This window comes from Chlorocebus sabaeus, chromosome 13 (genome assembly GCF_047675955.1).
Source record: "Chlorocebus sabaeus isolate Y175 chromosome 13, mChlSab1.0.hap1, whole genome shotgun sequence".
Taxonomy (NCBI): Eukaryota; Metazoa; Chordata; class Mammalia; order Primates; family Cercopithecidae; genus Chlorocebus; species Chlorocebus sabaeus.
Genome location: NC_132916.1, coordinates 63,513,789 through 63,536,398, shown reverse-complemented (window position 1 = coordinate 63,536,398; position 22,610 = coordinate 63,513,789). Strand labels below are relative to the sequence as shown.

The window sequence follows — 22,610 nt, the reverse complement described above, 5'->3', positions numbered from 1 at the left end:
CTGTGTATAGACAAAGGGGTTCTCTAGTAAGTCTGTGTCTCTGAGATTTAGCCTCTTATTCATGGGCCCTTAAACAGTTCCCCTCTTTTTATGTTTTTTTGTTTGTCTTCTTTCTTTCTTTCTTTCTTTCTCTCTCTCTCTCTCTCTCTCTCTTTCTTTCTTTCTTTCTTTTTGAGACAGGGTCTCACTCTATCACCCAGGCTGGAGTGCAGTGGCGCAGTCTCAGCTTACTGCAGCCTTGACCTCCCTGGGCTCAAGCAATCCTTCCACTTCAACCTCCCAAGTAGGTGGGACTATAGGCGTGCACCACCATACTCGGCAAATTCTGTTTATTTTTGAAGAGATAAGGTCTCACTATATTTCCCAGGCTGGTCTCCAGCTCCTGGACTTAATCAATTACCCACTTTGGCCTGCCAAAGTACTGAGATTACTAGGGTAAGAGACAATGCCCGCCTTGGTGGTCCTTTCTGAGATCTGCTTACCCTGCTCCTCTTGAGCAATGATACAAAGCCTTCTTAGGCCTCTTCTCCAGGATTAACTCCAGATTCCCAAACGGTCCTCTGGTAAGCCCCTCCCATGGGAAACCCCTCTGATTGGACAAGCCCTCCTCCCCTACTTCTTTTTCCTCTCTGAGGCATTGCTTGTCTTCCTTCACATTCCTTTTTTTTTCCTGTGACACTTTCACAACAGATCTTGAGAATTTAGAAATTAGTTTACTAATTAAAAACTGAAAACTTCACATTCCTTGAGGGAAGGGAGAGCTTAACTCCACATCCTCCCTGGCAGTGAGGTGGAACATTCACATTCCATCTTTCCACTGCAGACAAGCAAGGGAAGACAGGTTTCCATAGGGAGCAGTCAGAAAGTTCATAAGCTACCACAAAATGTTCACATGAAAGGGATCAAAGGCCTTTAGAGGAGAACCAGACATCCTCAAACCAGGAACAAAACCAAGTTTGGACTTAGAGCTAGAAGCAGGGGTGGGGAGCTACACAGATAGGAAGTGCAACACAGAGAGGAGAAAAGTTAAACAGCATATATTTGTCTTCTCCACTGTATTATAAATTCCTCAATGGCAGGGATCATATCTGACTTTCTGTTCTCAGCATCTAGTAGTTATTAACACATAGTATTGTGAGCCTTGGTATTAGGCAAAAACAATCAGACAAACAAACAAAACACATAATAAATGCTCAATAAATATTTGTGAAATGAATTAAATTGACCAAACTGTTTTGATGGTAGGAATTTATACATATGTTCAAATCCCCAGGTTGCCTTAAAATTCCTATTATCTCAGATAACTTTTGGGGATTCAAGAGTTCATTGATATACTTTTTTTTTTTTTTTTTTTTTTGAGACAGAATTTCACTCTGTCACCCAGCCTGGAGTGCAGTGGTGTGATCTCATCTTACTGCAACCTCCGCCTTCTGGGTTCAGGCGATTCTGATGCCTCAGCCTCCCGAGTAGCTGGGATTACAGGCGCTAGCCACAATGCCTGGCTAATTTTTGTATTTTTAGTAGAGACAGGGTTTCACCGTATTGGCCAGTCTGGTCTTGAACTCCTGACCTCAAGTGATCCACCTGCCTCAGCCTCCCAAAGTGCTGGGATTACAGCCGTGAGTCACCTAACATACATTCATTTAATGTTTCAATGCATCTTGAAACATTAATTGAGATTCCCCAATCTTTTGGGGATTCAAAATATATAGAAACATTAAATGAATGTTTATCAGTGAAGGTCCTGAGAACTAGGAGAAAGACAAAGGGAAATAGGCAGAAAAGTACCTTGGTGTAGAAAAATAAAGTAAGTGGTGACTCTTTTATTCCAAAGGTTGTTGCCTTTTAATACAACTCTACTTGATCTAACTAGAGCACAGCTAGAAATATGGAATAAATAATGTTTATCTCCAAAAAGCATTTTTTATCAAAATGATGCAGGCAATGGGGCAGGAACTACAAAAAGGAAAATGTCACATAGGTTCTGGGGTCTGGCTGGTGTGGAGAATCAATCACTTTGCTAAGGCTCAGTCTGGTCAGCATAAGGATTTGTGTTGTGGAAATATTGTTTTGTTTTTCTCTTTATTTCATCCTTCTGTCCATTTTTCTCACGCTCTTCTATTTCCCTTAGCTTCCGAGGCCACCTCTAGTTCTATTCTCCACTTCCCCATCTTCAATGACCTAATATGAAATGTCATCACGTTAATCTCGTTAACTCTCACATGTCCTGTTCAATCTGTCGAAGTATAGATAGTCATCCTGCAGTTCCTTCCGGAAGGAGGGGTCAAAAGATGAAACTGACCTACTTCTGGCCACTCCAGGCCCGTGCACGACAACTTTGCTGTATATTCTAAATGCACTCTTTCTATTAGACCATGCACCATGCCTTATCGTAATTACTTGTTTACTCATAGTGAATGTCACCATCGTTTGCTTCTTTGCTATTTAAAGGCAAGAAATGTTTTCTTTAAATCTTCAAATTTAGCACAGTGTCTGACATACAGTAAGTATTTAATAAATAAGTAAAAGGGATGGAGGGAAGAGAGAAGGAGGGAGCAAAGGAAAAAAGGAAGGAACAAAGGAGGAGGAAAACAGTTAATTAGTTGGGAAATTCTATCCAAAAAAGAGAGTAAAATTCAATACTAGATGATTTGTGGAAACCAATTATTAATAGGCACTCTTACAACAAAATCACTGTAACTGCTTCTCAACCTGGCCACGTGAAGTGACCTGGCTAATTAGGGAGCATATGTTGAGTTAGGTCAGAGAGACTAACATCACAAGATCACGATATGTTGCAGCCTGCAGAGTAAGGTAGGAAATTTAAGCAATTATTTATTTATTTATTTATTTATTTATTTATTTATTTATTTGAGACAGAGTCTTGCTCTGTAGCCCGGGCTGGACTGCAGTGGCCGGATCTCAGCTCACTGCAAGCTCCGCCTCCCGGGTTTACGCCATTCTCCTGCCTCAGCCTCCGGAGTAGCTGGGACTACAGGCGCCCGCCACCTCGCCAGGCTAGTTTTTTTTTTTGTATTTTTAGTAGAGACGGGGTTTCACCGTGTTAGCCAGGATGGTCTCGATCTCCTGACCTCGTGATCCGCCCGTCTCGGCCTCCCAAAGTGCTGGGATTACAGGCTTGAGCCACCGCGCCCGACCTATTTTTGTTTTTTTTAAGAGTCCTTGATTCGACAAATACAACCATCAACAACAAACACTAAGCCGAACTAACCAACAAACTTCATTTTGTTTTCAGGCAACGTAAGGGAAGTTTTATTTTAGACTTTGTAGCTGCATTTCTCTAGTTCTCTTATTTCTCTTTGTACAAATAATGCTTATCTTAATGACTGCCTTCCTCACAAATAATCCTTTGAAAATGATCCACTTTAGGCTGGGCTCGGTGGCTCATACCTGTAATCCCAGTACTTTGGGAGGCTGAGGCTGGTGGATCACCTGAGATCAGGAGTTTGAGACCAGCCTTGCCAACATGGCAAAACCCTGTCTCTACTAAAAATACAATAAGCTGGGTGTGGTGGCACTCGCCTGTAGTCCCAGCTACCCAGGAGGCTGAGGCAGGAGATTCACTTGAGCCCAGGAGGCGGAGGTTGCAGCGAGCAGAGATCACAACATTGCACTCCAGCCTCGGTGACAGAGTGAGACTCTATCTCAAAGAAAAAAGAAAGGAAAGGAAAGGAAAGGAAAGGGAAGGGAAGGGAAGGGAAGGGGAGGGGAGGGGAGGGGAGGGGAGGGGAGGGGAGGGGAGGGGAGGGGAGGGGAGGGGAGGGGAGGAGGGGAAGGGGAAGGGGAAGGGGAAGGGGAAGGGGAAGGGGAAGGGGAAGGGGAAGGGGAAGGGGAAGGGGAAGGGGAAGGGGAAGGGGAGGGAAGGGAAGGGAAAGGAAAAAAAGAAAAGAGAGAGAGGAAGGAAGGAAGGAAGGAAGGGAGGGAGGGAGGGAGGGAGGGAGGGAGGAAATGATTCACTTTAAATAAATTAGTTTACTGAATTAGAAGAGGAGATTTTCCCAAAAAAAAAAAACTACTTTGGTAAAATAAATAACTTTCTGTCTTTAAATCAAAGTATTGTTCCAGGAAACATGGGTATTGTGAATCCTGGGGCCACTGAGACTAAGTATTCTTATTGACTTCTTATCGGATTGACACCTTGAATGTCTTTATTATATGTCCCCTTTGTCTGGGCATCTAGGCATTTCCATACATCCTCTGAAATCTAGGGGGAGGTTTCCAAACCTCAGTTCTTGACTACTGTGTACCCACAGGCTCAACACTATGTGGAAGACGCAAAGGCTTAGTTCTTATGCCCTCTGAAGCCACGGCCTGAGCTGTACCTTGGCCCCTTTTAGCCACAGCTGGAGTGGCTGGGATGCAAGGCACCAACTCCTTACCCTGCACACAGCAGGGCGGCCGTTGGCTCAGCCCATGTAACCATTTTTCCCTCCTAGGTTTCTGGGCCTGTGATGGGAGGGGCTGCCACAAAGGTCTCTGACATACCCTGGAAACATTTTCCCTATTGTCTTGGTGATTAACATTAAGCTCCTTGTAACATACGCAAACTTATGCAGTGGTCTTGAATTTCTCCCCAGAAAATGGGGTTTTCTTTTCTATTGCTGCAAATTTTCCAAACTTTTGTGCTCTGCTTCCTCTTGAACACTTTGCCACTTATAAATTTCTTCTGCCAGTTGCCCTAAATCATCTCTCTCAAGTTCAAAGTTCCACAGATCTCCAGGGCAGGGGCAAAATGCCACCAGTCTCTTTGCATAGGAAGAGTGACCTTTACTCCAGTTCCCAAAAATTTATACATCTCCATCTGACACCACCTCAGCCTGGAATTTATTGTCCAGATTATTATCAGCATTTTGGTCAAAGCCATTCAACAAGTCTCTAGGAAGTTGGAAACTTTCCCACATCTTCCTGTCTTCTGAGCCCTCCAAATCTCTAGGAGGTTCTAAACTTTCCCACATTTTTCTGTTTTCTTCTGAACCCTCCAAACTTTTCCAAACTCTGCCTGTTACCCACTTCCAAAGTCACTTCCACATTTTCAGGTATCTTTACAGCAGCACCACACTCTTTGCAGTACCAATTTATCGTATTAGTCTGTTCTCATGCTGCTAATAAAGACATACCCAAGACTGGATGATTTATAAAGGAAAGAGGTTTAATTGACTCAGTTCAGCATGACTGGGGAGGCCTCAGAAAACTTACAATCTTGGTGGAAGGGGAAGCAAACACATCCTTCTTCACATGGTGGTAGCAAGAAGTGCTGAGCAAAAGGGGAAAAGCCTCTTATAAAACCATCAGATCTCCTGAGAACTCATTCACTAACATGAGGACAGCATGGGGGCAACTGCCCCCATGATTCTGTTACCTCCCAACGGGTTCCTCCAATGACACATGGGAATTATGGAAACTACAATTCAAGATGAGATTTGGGTGGGGACCCAGCCAAATATAAAGGAGCAAGTTTTTTGTTTTTTGTTTTTTGTTTTTTTTCTTTTTTTTGAGATGGAGTCTTGCCTTGTCACCCAGGCTGGAGCACAGCGGTGTGATCTTAGCTCGCTGCAACCTCTGCCTCCCGGGTTCAAGCAATTCTCCTGACTTAGCCTCCCTAATAGGTGGGATTACAGGTGCACACCACCATGCCCAGTTAAATTTTTTTGTAATTTTAGTAGAGACAAGTTTTCGCCATGTTGGCCAGGCTGACCTCGAACTTTTGACCTCAGGTGACTCACGGCCTCAGCCTCCCAAAATGTTGAGACTACAGGTATAAGCCATTGTGCCCAGGGTAGGGTGCATGCTTATTTCAGGACTGGAACGTGAGAGTGAAAGGACAGCCTTTTATGGACTGAGAAAGAAGGTTCAGAGTTCTAGAACTTGGAAGTGAAGTGATCCTATAATTACTTTGGGTTGCTAAAGAGGAGTGGTGCTGCGAGGTCAGGAAATTGAGACCATCCTGGCTAACACGGTGAAACCCCGTCTCTACTAAAAATACAAAAAATTAGCCGGGCGTGGTGACGGGCGCCTGTAGTACCAGCTACTTGGGAGGCTGAGGCAGGAGAATGGCATGAACTCGGGAGGCGGAGCTTGCAGTGAGCCGAGATAGCGCCACTGCACTCCAGCCTGGGTGACAGAGGGAGACTCCGTCTCAAAAAAAAAAGAAAAAAAAAAAGAGGAGTGGTGCTGGAGGTTGCTAAGGTTAAGGGTGCAAAACTATGAGGAGATTAGAAGACAACAGGTCCTTCGATAGCAGCATTGTTTCATTATAACGTTGACGAGAAAAAATAAATCCATTCCCTGTAGGGACCACTGTCTGTGTGAAGTCTGCATGCTCTCCCTATGTCTGCCTGGGTTTTCTCTGAATCCTCAGGTGTCCTTCCACATCCCAAAGATGTGCACATTAGGTAAGTCAGGGTGTCTAAATGGTCCCAGTCTGAGTGAGCGTGGATGTGTGTGTGTGTGTGTGGATATGTGTGTGTGTGCACTCGGTGATGCAATCACATCCTAGACAGGAGCTGGGTGGGGCCTACCTGTCCCATGAGCCACTGGGATAGGCTCCTGCTACCCACAACCCCGAATTGGAACACGTAGGTAGGAAAATGAATGAATATAAGTGACTGAAAAATAAAAATGTGTAAAGCATATGATGGTCATACAGACGGAAAACAGTAAACAAGGTGGTGCTAGAGAGCTCAGCAAGCCACCATGTTTGTGATGATTTTGAACTTCACTTTGCAGACATTCATTCCTTGATTTAACCCACCACAAGGACAACCGTCGTAACTCACTAGTACAGCAAAAATAGGGTAAGGAGTTTTTTTTTTTTTTAATTAATCATTTTGGTTGCATGTATAGCTTTCATTTACTTAATTAAATGTTTAATATTAGAAGTGTTTTGGTCTCGATTTAGAAATTTGGTGATTTTTTGACCAGAAATATACCACAGGAACTTAACTCTTGTTTGTAGCAAATTATCAATTAGCCTTGATAAAATTGGTTTCGTGATACTGTAACCAAGTGCAGACTTGGCTGCACGCCCCTTGCCAACCCAATAACAAGGATGAAGTGCAGTGAAAGGAAAGTGACTTTATATTTTCAAAGCTAGCAGTGGGGAAACAGCCAGCTTGCACACCTCTGGAAACTGCTTCAAAAGCCTGGGTTGAAGGCAGAGGTTTCAAAAAGAGAAGCTCGATATGGGAGACATGCAAGAGTCGTGCCAGGAGCAGGGGTTGTGGTGTCTTGCTTCAATGCCTATCTTGAGTTATGGTCCATCTAAAATGCAGGCTGGCGTCATCTCGCCTGTGGCCAGGCTGCAGAGTATCTACCTTGAGGCAATCTTTAAGTGGGTGACAATTCTGCAGCTGGGCCTTTGTGCCTAGCTCATTTTAAATTAGCCCCTGGAATTTTTAAGCAGCATACAGTTAGATAAATGTGCATTGGGTAAGGGAGTACATTGTGGGAAATGGAAGGGAGTGGAGTTTCAAAGTATGTTTCAAGGCTATATTTTAAGACTAAAGAGAAAAGGTTTCTACAGTTTGTTTCAAGGTTACATCTTGAGACTGATAAGAAAGGAGAAAAGAAAAAATGTTTTGTTTTGAAGCTAAACTACTTGGTTACAATACTTTGTTTTGCTTAAAATTAGTTTCCAAGGACCTATCCACAATAACATTAATTGAGGACTTACTGTATTGAATGGCTTATCACATCAATGTCGAAACTGACGCTTTCATTCATTCAACAAATTATTATTGATACACGTTATGTGTCACATACTGGGTTTTGGCACTGTGGCAATGAAGAAATATTTCCCTTCCCTCCCCTCCCCTCCCCTCTCCTACCCTTCCCTTCCCTCCCATCCCCTCCCCTCCCTTCCCTCCCTCCTCCCTTCCCTTCCCCTCTTCCTTTCCTTTCCTTTCCTTTCCTTTCCTTTCCTTTCCTTTCCTTTCCTTTCCTTTCCTTTCCTTTCCCTCCCTCCCTCCCTCCTCCCTTCCCTTCCCTTTTTTCTTCTTCTTCTTTTTGATACAGAGTCTCATTCTGTCACCCAGGTTGGAGTGCAGTGGCTGGCACAATCACTGCTCACTGCAGCCTCTATCTCCTGGGCTCCAGTGATCCTCCCACCTCAGCCTCCCGAGTAGTTGGGACCACAGGTGCACACCATCATGCCTGGCTATTTTTGCATTTTTGGTGGAGATGGTGTTTCACCGTGTTACCCAGCCTGGTCTTGAACTCCTTAGCTCAAGCAACCCACCCACCTCAGCCTCCCGAAGTGCTGGGATTACAGGCATGAGCCACCACACCTGGCCAAGAAATATTTTCTTAATAATAAAGAAAGTAGACAGGCAATACAAGGTAATGATTTTAGAGTTGAGACAGCCTGGAGTTTGAATCCCAGTTCCAGGTATTTAATAGCAACATGACTTACACAATACTTAACCCATTTTGCCTCAGCTTCCTAATCTGTCAAAAAAAAAAAAAAAAAACAAAAACCCTAGTAGTACCTACTTAATAGGGTTGTTGTGATTAATGCGATAATTAGTGTAAAGCTTTAGAACAATGCCTGAAACTTAGTAATTATTCAATAATTAGCTATTAAAAATGTAACAGATATATATGTAACGTCAGATAGTGACAAGTGTTATAAAGAAAAAGAATTCAGGTTGGGTGCAGTGTGGCTTATGCCTCTAATCCCAGCACTTTGGGAGGCTGAGGAGGGTGAGCCCAAGAGTTTGAGACCAGTCTGGGCAACATGGCAAAACTCTGTCTCTACAAAAACCAAACACACAAAATTTAGCTGGGCATGGTGGCCTGGGCCTGTGATCCCAGCCACCTGGGAGGCTGAGGTGGGAGAATCACCTGAGCTCAGGAGGTCGAGGCTACAGTGAGCCAAGATTATGCCCCTGCACTCCAGCCTGGGTGACAGTGGGAGACCCTGTCTCAAAAGAAAAAAAAAAAAAAAGAATTCAGATAAGCGGATAGTGCATGGTGGGACTATTTTAGAGCAGCTGCTGCAGGAAGGCCGCTCTGAGGAGGTGACATGTAAGCAGGGACCTGAAACCATGTGAGAGAATATGCCATGCCATGGTTTGTGGAAGGACTATTTTAGATGGCAGGAACAAAGGCCCTGGGGCAGACAAGGGCTGCAAGGCCTAGGAAAGGTGGCCGAGAAAAAGATGCAAAGACAATTGTGAGCCAATCTCTACCCCTTTGTGCTCTTCCTGTTTACACCTTTGGAAGGCAGCTGTCTGGGGGGCTCTGATCACTTCCTGCAGGTGCCCTGAAAGGCCACATGAGGGGCTGCTGTAGCAAACTGAAAGTCTTAGAGATGGGAAATAAGCTTAATGGATAGTATATACTTACCTTTATCAAATACTACTAGTCAAGTCAGAAGATATTGACAGGTCTACAATCTCTTACCTTTCTTAAAAAATAGAAAGATAATAGAATGCCTGTAACTGTGTACATATTAACATTCCACAAAGGCCTGGAGTAAAATGAATAAAAATTGACACTAAGTGACATCCATAAAGGCTAGAAATAGCTTCATGCAAGCTTAGTTTAGATTTTGCAGGGCAGGTTTTACTTCCAAAGGGTTACAAAAAAGTCTTTGAATTTTCAGTGCTCTTTGAATTTTGCAATTACAGATAAATGACTGGGAACCTGTAATAATTTCCTCATATGTGTCATTTATAGGATCCGCACTCTGGGAAACAACTTGTAGAAGACAAAATAAAAACCAAAACTCTGTGTAATTCTGCCTTAGCTACCGTCTTTGAAGTATTTTATATTTGCCAAGTATAAATTCTTAAGATATTCTACTTGAAATAGCTGAAGAATCCCCTAGAGCGCCACTCCATGATTTTCATAAAGGAGAAAATAAGGAAGGCAGCACCTGTGGGCAGACCTGGGCCTACATGAGTTGATAGAGTTGACGGTATAAATGTAGAGTATTAAGTTCCCAGTGACCGGAATGACCTTGTGAACAAAGAGGACAACTTTGCCAGTTTTCCCCTCTATTCAGCATATTTTGTTTCTCAGGTAAACATGGCTTAAAGCACGAATGAGACGAAGCCTCAATGTTGGTGTCTACGTGGAGGCTTCCGGGATAGCCTGGATGTTTATAGCCCTTCAGAACAGATGGAAATACTGCATTTATCTTCATTTGTACCAAAAAGGTACAGATAGAATGATAATAACCTGAACAAAGCTCCCCTTTCAATCCAATTATTTAGACGCTTAGGACCAGAAGCTGCGAAACATAAAAACTGCAACCCGTATCTTAGTTATCTCGGCCTTAATGAGCTGCTGGCTGTTTTCCTCTGCACCCCCCTTTCCGGGGGTCTTGCTGAGGTCTCCGCGCAGAGGGCGGCTCGGTCATCCCGCCGCCGGGCGCCGGCCACCAGGGGGCGCTGCGGCCTCCTCCCTCTCCCGGGAGCGGCCAAGCCAGCCTGGTGGGTGTTTCTCTCTCCCTCTCGCGCTCTCTCCTCCCGGCCTCACATCCGGGTCTGGAGCGCGGCCGCCGCTGTCACTGTTGGTGCGGGCGCGTCGGGGCCGGGCCGGGCGCTGTAAATGGCGGCGGAGGGAGGCGGAGCGGCGGCCACGCTCAGCCCAGATCCCCCGAAACTTTAGGTTCGAAGCCCCACAACTTTCCGGGAAGCGCTGCCGCTCCGGAGGCGTGGACGGAAGGGGAAGCCGAGGCGGGAAGTCTGGGGGAATCGGCGGGGAGCCGGGGAGACTCGAACCCGCGGCGGGGGCGGAGTCCACCAGTGCCTCTCGTCTCCGCGGCCCCCGCCTCTTTTTCTGCACCCTCCCGGCGGCCGCGGCCAGGGTCGGAGCCGCAGCCGCAGGCGCGCGCTGCGCGGAGCCCGGGACTGCGCCGGGCCTCGCAGGCGGTGGCGCGCCGAGCGCAGCCGGGCTCCCTCCTCGCGACCTCTGGGCCCTGTTGCTTGGGCGCACCTGGCGCCTGTGAGGCCGGGGCCGGCGACTTCGGGAAGCTAGCAGGAGGCCGGGCCACGCGCAGCCCTTGCCGGCCCAGGGTCCTGGGGCCGGGCCCCGAGTAGTGCATGCGGGGCGGGGCGGCCGTGAGCCGGAGGCGAAGATGGAAGGCTTAACGCTGAGCGATGCGGAGCAGAAATACTATTCAGATCTCTTCTCCTACTGCGACATTGAGAGCACCAAGAAGGTGGTGGTCAACGGGCGGGTGCTGGAGCTGTTCCGGGCCGCGCAGCTGCCCAACGACGTGGTCCTACAGGTAACGTCGCGTCCCGGGGTCGGCGGGCGGCTCAGGCCTGCAGTCGCCAGCCTCCGGGAGTGGGAGTGGGCGCCGATTCCTTGGGGACTGGCGGGGGTCTGGGTCGGGGTCCCCGCAGCGGGTAGGGGCCGCAGGTGCCCGGGAGGCCTGGACTCGCGCCGCGGCCGAGGGGGAGGGGATGGCTCTTAGAAGACGGAACTCCTGTGGTGGGGGTCTGAAGAGCCTCAGCCGGTATCCCCCACTACCCTGAGAATCTGTGCTCTGCACTACAAGAGCTACCTCACGTGAAGGATCTTAGGTTGTCAATGTGTGTGAATCCTAGAACCTGGCATACAGAGCTTTTCGGATCCTGCGGAGTAGTGAAGTTATCAGTATGGGCAAAATGGTTTTTTTAATTCTTGAATTAACCGAGAAGACGCGATAAAGTGAGTTTTACCGGTTTAGGCATCGAAGAAACTTTTGTTAAAGGAAGCAAAATTCTTAGGGCAATTTTTAAAAATGTGAACTAGTGAGTAGTTTTACAAGTAGGCATACAAGAAGTTGTAATTATCTGTAGAACGTGTGTATGAGACTGAACAGTTTTTTTCAACAGGCATTCGAAAGCATTTGTGGAACTTGCGGATTTGGATTGGGAGATGAGTATTGAACAGCTGGTAGACAGAAGTGCGTATTTTCCCTAATCTGAAGCCCTGGAGGAGCAAGCCCTATAGGTTTCAAGCCTTCTTTATCATATATGCTTTTAAAACAGAAGACTTCCTAGAAATTCTTATCTAATGTATGTGGTGAGCATTAGTGCTACTCTGTTTAATGATTCATAGCTGCTAGTAGGAGTCTGTCTAAACAGCATATTAGGAACAGGTTTTAAGCATTCATCTTTTATATTGATCCAAGCTAGTTATCCACATCATCCACATCTCCAAAACTTAAAGCCACATGTGTAGTCGTATGTAGTGGACTGCAGAGCATTGGACCAGGGTTTTGAGGGCTAGGTCCTTGACCCTACTCTGCTGTTAATCAGCAATATGACTTTGGGTCAGGCACTTTCCCTTTTCAAGCATAAGTATGTTCATCCACAGAATGAAGGCAAGTTTCTTCTAACAAAAATTCTGTGAAGTATAAAAATGTCCACACACAGGCCTCTGTTTTAGAAGTTAGGTCCGCATTAACTATGACTAAGTTGAACGAGTTCGATCTTTTACATGTTCTTGTGTTTTATATTGCTTTTTTAAAACCTTGGGAGGAAAAATTGGGGTGTCTTACGTGCCAGTGAAGGGCAACAAGGAGTCCAATTTCATCCTGTTGAAAAGGGACAAATAGTAAATATTTTGGGCTTTGCTGGCCATATATGCTCTCTGTTGCATATTCTTCTTTGTTTTTGTGTTTACAAAACACAAATATGTAAAACCATTCTTAGCTCAGAGACATACAAAACTGATTCTGTGGTCTGCTAACAGAGGGTGCTGGTAGTGTGGTCTACGGTACTCTCCTCTTACAACTTTGGAGTAGGACTTAAAGATCTGGTCAGAACATGCTCATTAATGATCCTCTTTTTGCTCCTTTTGAGGAAATAACAGAATATACCTTCAAGTTAGGATCTAAATAAAATTAAGGAAAAGCCTGTGTTCTATTTTGGTTTGTCTTTGAGGTGAGAAGGAGTTGAAATAAAACTTTCAGTCTTTTTAATGATACGCAAAGACTTTAGAACTTGAAATGTAATTTTTAGGACAGACACATCAGCACTAATGAATCTTTACTTGAAACATGTTTAATCCAATGCAAGTTATTTTTATGTTTTGCTCAATTTTATTAACATTCAAAAAATAAATTTCCATTGTCTTTTGGCATAAAGAGAGAGCTTAAATATTCAGGGTTCAGTTACAAGTTGGAACTCCCTGAAGCAGAACTCTACAGTAATGTATACTAAATAGCAATCCAGATATCTTGAAGGCAGTTTACTTAAAAATTGGTCTAAGACATAGACATATGAGACAAAAGGAGAATATGTGCTTACTTCCCTTAAGGGAGTTTGGGATTATCTGAAAACAGTCCTCCATTGCTATCTAAGTGGGAAACATTTGGGGAAGCTCATATCTAGTACCAAGTTCTCTGCTTAACACTGGGCTAGGCATTGCAGGCATCGGAAGAGGAGTAAGAAGCTCTTAAGGATCTTGTCAATTACAGGAGTACTCATGTATAACATAAGGTAGAATGTATGCCATAGGAGAGGTGCCAAGTGTTATGTAAATACAAAGGAGGTATGACCAAGAAAGGCTTTTTGACTTAATTCAGATGGACTTTAAATTAGGGTGGAGTGAGGGGAGTGGAATTATGAGGGCTTCCAGGCAGAGAAAAAATGTGATCGAAAGTGGAAAGTGTAGGAGCCTTTTCAAGGACTAGTGCTTTCAGGATAACGGAACATAAAATTAGAAAGAGGCCATATTAGGAAAGACTCTGAAGAAGGGCAGTAGGTACGATATTTCAGCAGGCAATGGAGAACCACTGAAAAGTTTCTGACTTTGAGTGGCAGAGAGGCTAGGGAATGAGACTCTTTTAGTGATCTGGATTGGGTGCTAGGTCATGGACTTCCAACCAGGGTGACACCAGTAGAACAGAAAGAGAGAGACTGGATGTGTTATTGAAGGACTGCTGGGTAGCCACTATATGAGGTGCTTTGTGGAATAATGTTTAATTGAAGCCAGATTATCAAGGTTGGATGGAGAGCTTTGAACTAATTGTGAAGGTAACAGGGAGTGGTAGATTTAAAGAAATGACTCATAAAGCAGTGCTTTAGGAGTCATTTGTCAGGGCCACAGGAATTAGAAGAATAAAACTGTAGACTTAACTTGGGGGCTGATTTTGTATGGCAGATACGAAGTAAGAAACTGGGCCAGTGGTACTCAAACTTGGGAATGAGGGTGACAATGGGGAAGGGGCATTTGGCAGTGTCTAGAGACATTTTTGATTGTCATAACTGGAGGGGAGAGAGCAGTTCTACTGGCATCTAGTGGGTAGAGGCCAGAAATGCTGCTAAACATCCTGCAGTGCACAGGACAGCCTCCACAAGAATTATGTACCCAAAATGTCAGTAGTGCTGAGACTGAGAAACCCTAACCTGGAATATAGTGGTGGGAGTGGGACAAACATGAGATATGGGCCAGGCACAGTGGCTCACACCTGTAATCCCAGCACTTTGGGAGGCCGAGGCAGGTGGATCACCTGAGGTCAGGAGTTCGAGACCAACCTGGCCAACATGGTGAAACCCTGTCTCTACTAAAAACACAAAATTAGCCGCGTGTGGTGGCGCATGCCTGTAATCCCAGCTACTCTGGAGGCCAAGGCAGGAGAATCACTTAGAACCTGGGAGAAGGAGGAGGTTGCAGTGAGCCGGGATCGAGCCACTGCACTCCAGCCTAGGTGACAGAGCAAGACGCCGTCTCAAAAAAAGAGAGAGAGAGAGAGAGGTGGTAGAGATTATGAAGGTAAACTCGAGAGGCCTGGGTTATTTGGCAGTGTTTTAGTGAGAGTACAATGGGGCAAGGGTTATTCTTCATCACACCACTCACAGTTAGAAAAGGAGCAGGAAGAGGGCTTACTTTTTAAAAGAGACAATGATGAGTTTGGTTTCAGACATTTTTAGATGGCAATTCAGATCTCTTGGGGACAGTTGGAAGTGGGTGGAGATTTGTCCTGCTGGTTCTTACAGCAGTTCAGGTTCAGGTGTTTGGGGTCTTTTCCTCTGTTTTGCTCACCTAGGTGTTTAGGGATGGGAGACAGTGTCACATAGACTGGGTATGCACATACATATCAGGACCTTGATTGGTACAGTAGTTTACAGTGTTTGTTAGTAAAAGTTAGGAGGGGACTGAGTCATCTGGGGACGTGAGTGTAGAGAACAAAGAACACCGAGCCCAGAACCAAACGAGGAAGGAGCTGGCATTTATTGAGTGCCTATTACGTTCTTTGACCAGGCAAATCATTTTCATGGAAGAACTCATTTGATCCTTGCAGCACCTTGTGAAGTGGGTGTTATTCTTCTTTATTTTTATTTTTTATTTTTTGAGACAGTCTTGCTCTGTCGCCCAGGCTGGAGTGCAGTGGTGCGATCTTGGCTCACTGCAACCTCCACCTCCCAGGTTCAAGTGATTGTCCTGCCTCAGCCTCCTGGGTAGCTGGGACTACAGGCATGCGCCGCCACCACGCTCGGCTAATTTTTGTATTTTTAGTAGAGACGGGGTTTCACCATATTGGCCAGGCTGGTCTTGAACTCCTGACCTTGTGATCCACCCACCTCAGCCTCCCAGAGTGCTGGGATTACAGGTTTATTCTTGTTTACTAAGAACTTGATAGCAGGGAATTTAAATAATTTATTTGTGAATAGTTCGTATCTCTCCCTTACTATTATTCACCAGCCTTCTCTGGTCATGTGGTTTGGGGGCAGGGTAAGGAATAAAATTCAGTTGGTCTCATTTTGACTTGCCCACAGTTCTTATGAACAGTAGGGATTTTGGAATATTTGATTTTGAGTTACGTATCAACTTCCTCCTTTGCATAGTAAGTAGTTTAATGTATGATGATGTCTTGAAACACAGCCACTTCAGAGAAAGAGGGAGATTCTTGTAGTTGGTATCTGGGGCACACACAGATACAATTTTTCTTTATTACAACTGTCAGATGTTTTAAGGTGTGCTCATTATACTTGCTTTGGAATAGCAGAGGAAAATCTATTCTGAGTTTAAGAGTTTGTTTTTGAAGACAGAATGTCAATAGATAAACTGAAGGAGTGGATGCTTTGTAAAATTATGCTCCATGCCACATAATAGCAAGATGAGGGGGAGAAAAATCTGGCTCATAGGATTTAATCATGAGGAATTTTGCTGTCTGCTGAGCAAGACAATATTCAGTGTTGTGGCTTAAAAGTCAGCTTTTTCCGAGTAGTTTATTTTATTTTTTAAAGATTAGGAAAGATGTACTATTTACCACACTAATCAGAATGTTTTCTTTGCTTTCACCAAAAGCTTCTGTTTGGGAAATGTCTTAAAACTTCATACAGACTTTGAATGCATAATAGGTTGATAAAAGGTTCTAGTACTAACTGTTCTTTCATTGAGGTTTGTGAGCAATGTACCCTGTTAATGAAGCTGAAAATCTTTAGATCATTTGTGTTGAGCAATATCTTGGTAGAATATTTGAATAACACACATAAATTTAATGGGGAAAAGCAATAACAGTGAAACAAACCATTTTGTTTTTCTCTTGAAACTTATTTAAATCAATTACAAAATCTGGCATTAGCGATAAGTTTAACAATAGGAAAGCAGAACTCATTTATGTGTTGAAAGATATAAACTTAATAAGTCTCGGGTTTGGTATTCTGGAGTAGTGGTTTTTAGTTCTGAATTACTAAAATAATTGTAATAAACTACAGAAATAATCTTGCCTTAATCACTTACCTATACACAGTTGAAAAAGATACTGTTTGTGAAAGAAGTCACGGTTAATGTCTTTCTGTAGTGTCCTATTTACTTTTAAAATTTCTGTCTTCTTGAGTTTCTTATGTTAGTTTTAGTCATTTTGTTTGCTTGTTTGTTTGTTTGTTTTTAATCAATAGCCCAGAGTTAGAGTTTTAGTATATTGGGAATTCATGCCAAACATTTGATGGAACGACACAAGAGCATGAGAAGGTGGTATGAAGAGCGCTAACTGTGTGGCAGGCAGGTTCCAGTCCTGGCATCAGCTAACTTTGTGACCCTGAACAAATCACAGAATGTCTCGTTTAGCTATGGAATTGGGTTTTCATGATTTCTGACTCAAACGAGACTATCTTTGTGTAGGAGCAGCTAATCTATTCCAGACACACCCCTTTAAAAGTAGCACAAAGTCTTGTGGTTAATTGCTCCACTATCTTGACACTGGAACTGGATTATTTGACATTCTTTGAGGACTATAAAGAGGAGATATATATAAGAGGAAACTGATAGAAGGGTCATAAATCCGTGGGTGCTTAGTTCTTCAAGGCCATGAGAATTTGAAATGGGTGATAAGACTTGTCATTTCTGATGTTTTCCCTTATATATGTTTTATTTTCTGTAACCTTTCCTGTTGTAGATGCATCTGCACTCATCTTTTCCCTCTGTGTAATGGAAGTTAAACCATATACCACATTTCATTGAGATTTGATGAATTCTAAGACTTAGGCTTTTTAAAATTAAGAATACTACATCTGTTCTCCATTTTGTTTCAAGAATTAGCCATGTGTTGAATTTGGGGTCTATCATTAAATAATGAAGCCAGAATGTATTAGTCTGTCTCTTTTGGGTTGTTGATTCCTTTGAGATTCTGGTGTACACACTGGACATCTGCTTAGAAAACATAGTTCCACAGAATTTTGCACTTAATTTATGATTTCCAGCCTTCCCCTAATTGAGTCAAGCTTATCTTATGGCCTTCTACATTAATTCAGTTTTAAGGAAGAGCACGCTGACCTGAGAAATGTTAAACATTTCTCTGTCTTAAATCAGTTTTAAATATTTGAACTAAGACTTCCTTGTGGCTGTTCTTTGTATACATGCAGTGGTGAAGGATAAAGACATGTTCTCTGACTTGTGCCAATGTCAAAAAGAAAAAAAAATGGCCCGGCATGGTGGCCCGTAGTCTCAGCTACTCGAGAGGCAGAGGCAGGAGGATCACTTGAGCCTGGGAAGTCGAGGCTGCAGTGAGACATAGTAGACATAGTAGTGTCACTACACTCCAGCCTGGGTGACAGAGCAAGTCTCCATTCCACCCCCCACCACGTCCCCCCCAAAGAAAAGAAAAGAAAAAAAGAACTGTATACAATAATAGAGAATCATTGGATGAGGAGGTAGTGGGGACCTACTTAGGTGTAAGGGAAGGCCCCTTAGAGGACGCCTGGATGAGGGGTCGGGGAGGGAGAATAAGGTGTTTCATATAGAGAGAACTGGGAAGGGCCTGAGGCTGTCAAGAGGGCAGTGTGTGAAACTATGGACAAGAGGGGAGAATGGCAGGGACTGCATAAGGCAGGCCCTTGTACTCAGTGAAAAGGAATTTGGATTTTAGTGGAGATATACGAAAAGTTTTTATTTGGGGGTGTAGCATCACCTGAATTTTTTATATATATATATGTATATATGTTTTTTTGTTTGTTTTGTTTTGAGACGGAATCTTGCTCAGTCACCCAGCCTGGAGTGCAGTGGCCAGATCTCAGCTCACTGCAAGCTCTGCCTCCCGGCTTTACGCCATTCTCCTGCCTCAGCCTCCCGAGTAGCTGGGACTACAGGTGGCCGCCACCTCGCCTGGCTTGGTTTTTGTATTTTTTAGTAGAGACAGGGTTTCATCGTATTAGCCAGGATGGTCTCAATCTCCCGACCTCGTGATCTGCCCATCTCGGCCTCCCAAAGCTGAATTATATTTTAAAAGATCATGCTGACTGATGTATGAGCAAAAAGAATACTGGGGGCAAGTGGAAGTGGATAGGCTAGTGGATATGCAACAGTCCAGGCAGCAGACAGCAATGGCTTAAATTAGCGAGGTGGCGGTAGGATAGAGAACAGTGGACATATCCGAGAATTTTTTAGGTGGTAGAAATAGGAAGGCATAGTAATGCATTGGATATGGAACGTAAGGGAGGGGAAAGAACTTGAGGATGTTGCTGGAAGTTGCCACTATTGTATGGTTGGAAGAGGAATGGATTTTGGCGGGGGTTGTTTGGGTGGGAGGGGTAAGGGTGAATTCAGGAGTTCCCCTTTTGTCTAGTTCTCAGAAGCCTGTTTGTCAAGTAGGCCTGTTAGAGAGATCTATAAATCTTGAGGAATTCAGAGATACTTGGCTTAGATATGTCATTTGAAGATTGTCACTATGTTAGTGACATTTAAGGTAATGAAAATGAATGAAATAATTGAAGAAAAGAAAAGAAAGAAAGATTGACTAGAATTGGAATCCTGAGGAATGCTGAACGTTTCTAAGTTGAGTAAACTGGAAGGCCTCTTGGAAGGAGGCTAGAAAGCACACAACCAGAGTGGTACAAATTGGGAATGTGTAATGTACAGTATTATCATGTCGTGGATGCCAAATAATGCAGGTATTTCAAGGGGGGTGGGTAGTCAGCTGTATTGAGTTTCACTGAGAGGCTGAGAAGATGTGGGCAGGAATGTGGCCATTGGATTTGGCAACCTGGAAGTTATTAGTAACTTCAGTGAGCCAGTTTCCTGGACTAGTGTAGATGGATGCCAGATTTGAGTGATTTGAGGGATAAATGATGGCTGAGGAACTAGAGATAGGGTGTATAGATAGCTTTGAAAGAAGTTTGCCTGTGAAAGGGAATAGATACAGGGTAGAAGCTAGAGGTGTATGAGGATATAAAGGAAATATTTTTGTTTGTTTCTTTTTGAGTGTGAGAAATTCTGCAGAATGATTTTAGTTGTTAGGATTGCTAAGATAAGGGAGATGAGAAGTCCTTGAGAAAGCAGGAATGGTCAGGATCCTGACTGCACAGTGTCCTTTGATAAGAAGGGGATACTTCCTCAGTGTTTTTTTTGTTTGTTTTGTTTTGTTTTGTTTTGTTTTGAGATGGATTCTCACTCTGTCTCCCAGGCTGGAGTGCAATGGTGTGGTCTTGGCTCACTGCAACCTCCGCCTCCCGGGTTCAAGCGATTCTCCTGCCTCAGCCTTCAGTGTAGCTGGGATTACAGGCGCCCACCACCATGCCTGCCTGATTTTTGTCTTTTTAGTAGAGAAGGGGTTTCACCATGTTAGCCAGGCTGGTCTCGAACTCTCGACGTCGTGATCCGCCCGCCTTGGCCTCCCAAAGTGCTGGGATTTCAGGCATGAGCCACCACGCCCGGCCACTTCCTCAGTTTTAACAGTGGTGAAGAAAGAACAACATGGTTACAGAGGCAAGTAGGAATATAGATTTAGTGGGTGGAATATAGATTTAGTGGGAAGATGTTCTGGCCTAATGGCTTTTATTTTCTACAAACTGAGGCAGGATTAACAGTATAGTAGTGACATAAAATCTTAATATGAAAGTAAGGGAAAAAAAAAACAAACTTACATTAGTTTCAAAGAGGCCTGACATACTTAGGAATAAACTTAAGAAAAGAGTCACCAAGATTTTTGTATTAAAAACTACAAAACAGGGCTGGGCACAGTGACTCACACCTGTAATCCTAGCACTTTGTGAGGTTGAGGTGGGCAGATCACTTGAGCACAGGAGTTTGAGACCAGCCTGGGCAACATAGGGAGACCCCTGCCTATAAAAAAAGATAAAATAAATTAGCTGGGTGTGGTGGTGTGCACCTGTGGTCCCAGCTACTTGGGAGGCTGAGGCAGGAGGATGGTTTAAGCCTGGGAGGCAGAGGTCAGGGAGGCAGAGGTCAGAGAGACCCAAGATTGTGCCAATGGACTCCAACCTGGGCAACAGAGCCAGACCCTGTCTCAAACAAAAAAAAAAAAAAAAAGAAAAAAAAAAGAAAAGGAAAAGAAACAAGAAATAATTCGGCTTTATTAAATATTTTTAAAACTTTTACACTTCAGAGGATACTTAAGAAAGCATAAAAAGATAAGCCGTAGATTGGGGAGAAATATTTGCATATTATAAACATGGTAAAGGTCTTTAATCTAGAATATATTTGAAAAATCTTACAACTCACTTATAAAGGGAAAAAAAAAAAAATGGGCAAAAGCCCATTCTTAGGCTTAAGCCCGTTAAATAGGTATTTCACCAAAGACAACTATAAGAATGGCCAAAAAGCATATGAAAACATCATTAGTCATTAGGGAAATGCAAATTAAATCACAGTGATATACTATCACGCACTGACCAGAGTGGCTATAATTAAAAAGACTGACAATGCCTAGTATTTATATTGTTAAGAAACTGGAACCCTAGGCACTTGGGACTGTAAATGGCACAACCACTTTGGGAAACAGTTTGGCTTTTTCTTAAGTTAAGCCTAAATTTGCCATAGGAACTAGCAGTTCCGCTGTTAAGAATCTACCCAAGAGAAATGAAAATACATGTAGAAATAATGGCATGTACATGTCTGTTAGCATTATTCACTGTAGTCAAAAACTAGAAAACAATTCAAATATCCATCAAATGGTGTTTGAATACATAAAATGCGGAAAACTATTCTGCAATAAAAAAGAAACAAATTAGTGATATATGTTATAACAAACATGAATGTCAAAAACATGGCTCTGGGCAACATAGCAAGACCCTGTCGCAAAAAAATTAATAAATAAAATTAGCTGAGTGTGATGGCACCTGCATATCATTCAGGCTATTCTTGGAAGGCTGAGGAAAGAGGATAGCTTAAGCCCAGGTGTTTAAGGCTGCAGTGAGCTGTGTTCACGCCACTACACTCCAGCCTGGGTGACATAGCGAGACCTCATCTGTAATAACAACATGCTAACTGTCAAACCAAATACAAAAGAGTACATATTGTGTGGTTACATTTATATGGACTGTCTACAAAAAGCAAATCTATAGAGATATAGCAGATTAGTGGTTGCCTGAGACCAGAGCAAGAGAAATGGTCTGGAGGAAAATACTTGGGTGACAGAAAAATTCTAAAATTAGATTGTAGTGATAGTACTGTATACACTCTATAATTTTCTTAAAACTCAATTAATTGTACATGTACGATGGTTGGATTTTACGGTTTATAAATTATACCTCAAAGCTATGAATTAAAAATTACAAAATAGTCATCTAGGAGAATGTAAAAGTTGAGTGTGGTGGAGAATGAAGGACTGTGTACTGCTTACATAGTTTAATTACAAAACTTCAGCATAATGTAATCTGGCATTTGATAAAGGATTTAAATTTTGAAAGATGATATACTGATAGATTTTTACATGTAGCGGAGATTGCCATATCTCATCTTCCAAGATTCATTAGAACTGAGTATATTTACATTATATTACATTAGCATCAAGCTAACATTTATTCACTGTTCTGTGTGACAGGGACTGCTCTGCGTGCTTTTGTATGTGTTGTTTTACAAGTACATTATTTATTGACCTTAGAAGGGGCTAAAAATAATATGATTTAGAATGAAGACCAGTTTCCATCTATTGACCTTTAGTGGTATGATGAATTTTTGTACACTTAACTCAGATATTTTAATATTATGGGAAATTACAGAAATATAATACTTCAAAGAATAATGCGAATTTGAAGTAGTCATGACTGACAAGTACTAATTTTAATGAAATAGTGGTTTCAATCTACAGGACTATTTTGGGTTGGTTTGTCCACTGGAATAATCACTGTCGCTATCATGAATCTTTTTGGGGGCCATTCTAATGTTACTTAAAGGGACTGATTTGGTGT

General features: G+C 43.2%; 1 protein-coding gene across 8 annotated transcripts in view; it reads left to right on the top strand.

Moving 5' to 3' along the window:
* The first annotated feature begins 10,529 nt into the window (after window positions 1-10,529).
* REPS1 (RALBP1 associated Eps domain containing 1) overlaps window positions 10,530-22,610 on the top strand; it is an 87,262-nt gene continuing 75,181 nt past the window's right edge. For 4 of the 8 annotated variants that reach the window (XM_073022535.1, XM_008006856.3, XM_008006854.3 and 1 more), the window contains exon 1: window positions 10,530-11,257. In XM_073022535.1, the coding sequence (XP_072878636.1) occupies window positions 11,105-11,257 (153 nt within the window). In that variant the 5' untranslated portion in view covers window positions 10,530-11,104. The remainder of the gene's footprint in view (window positions 11,258-22,610) is intronic. The other 4 variants (XM_008006855.3, XM_073022534.1, XM_073022532.1 and 1 more) reach the window with 3 other exon arrangements.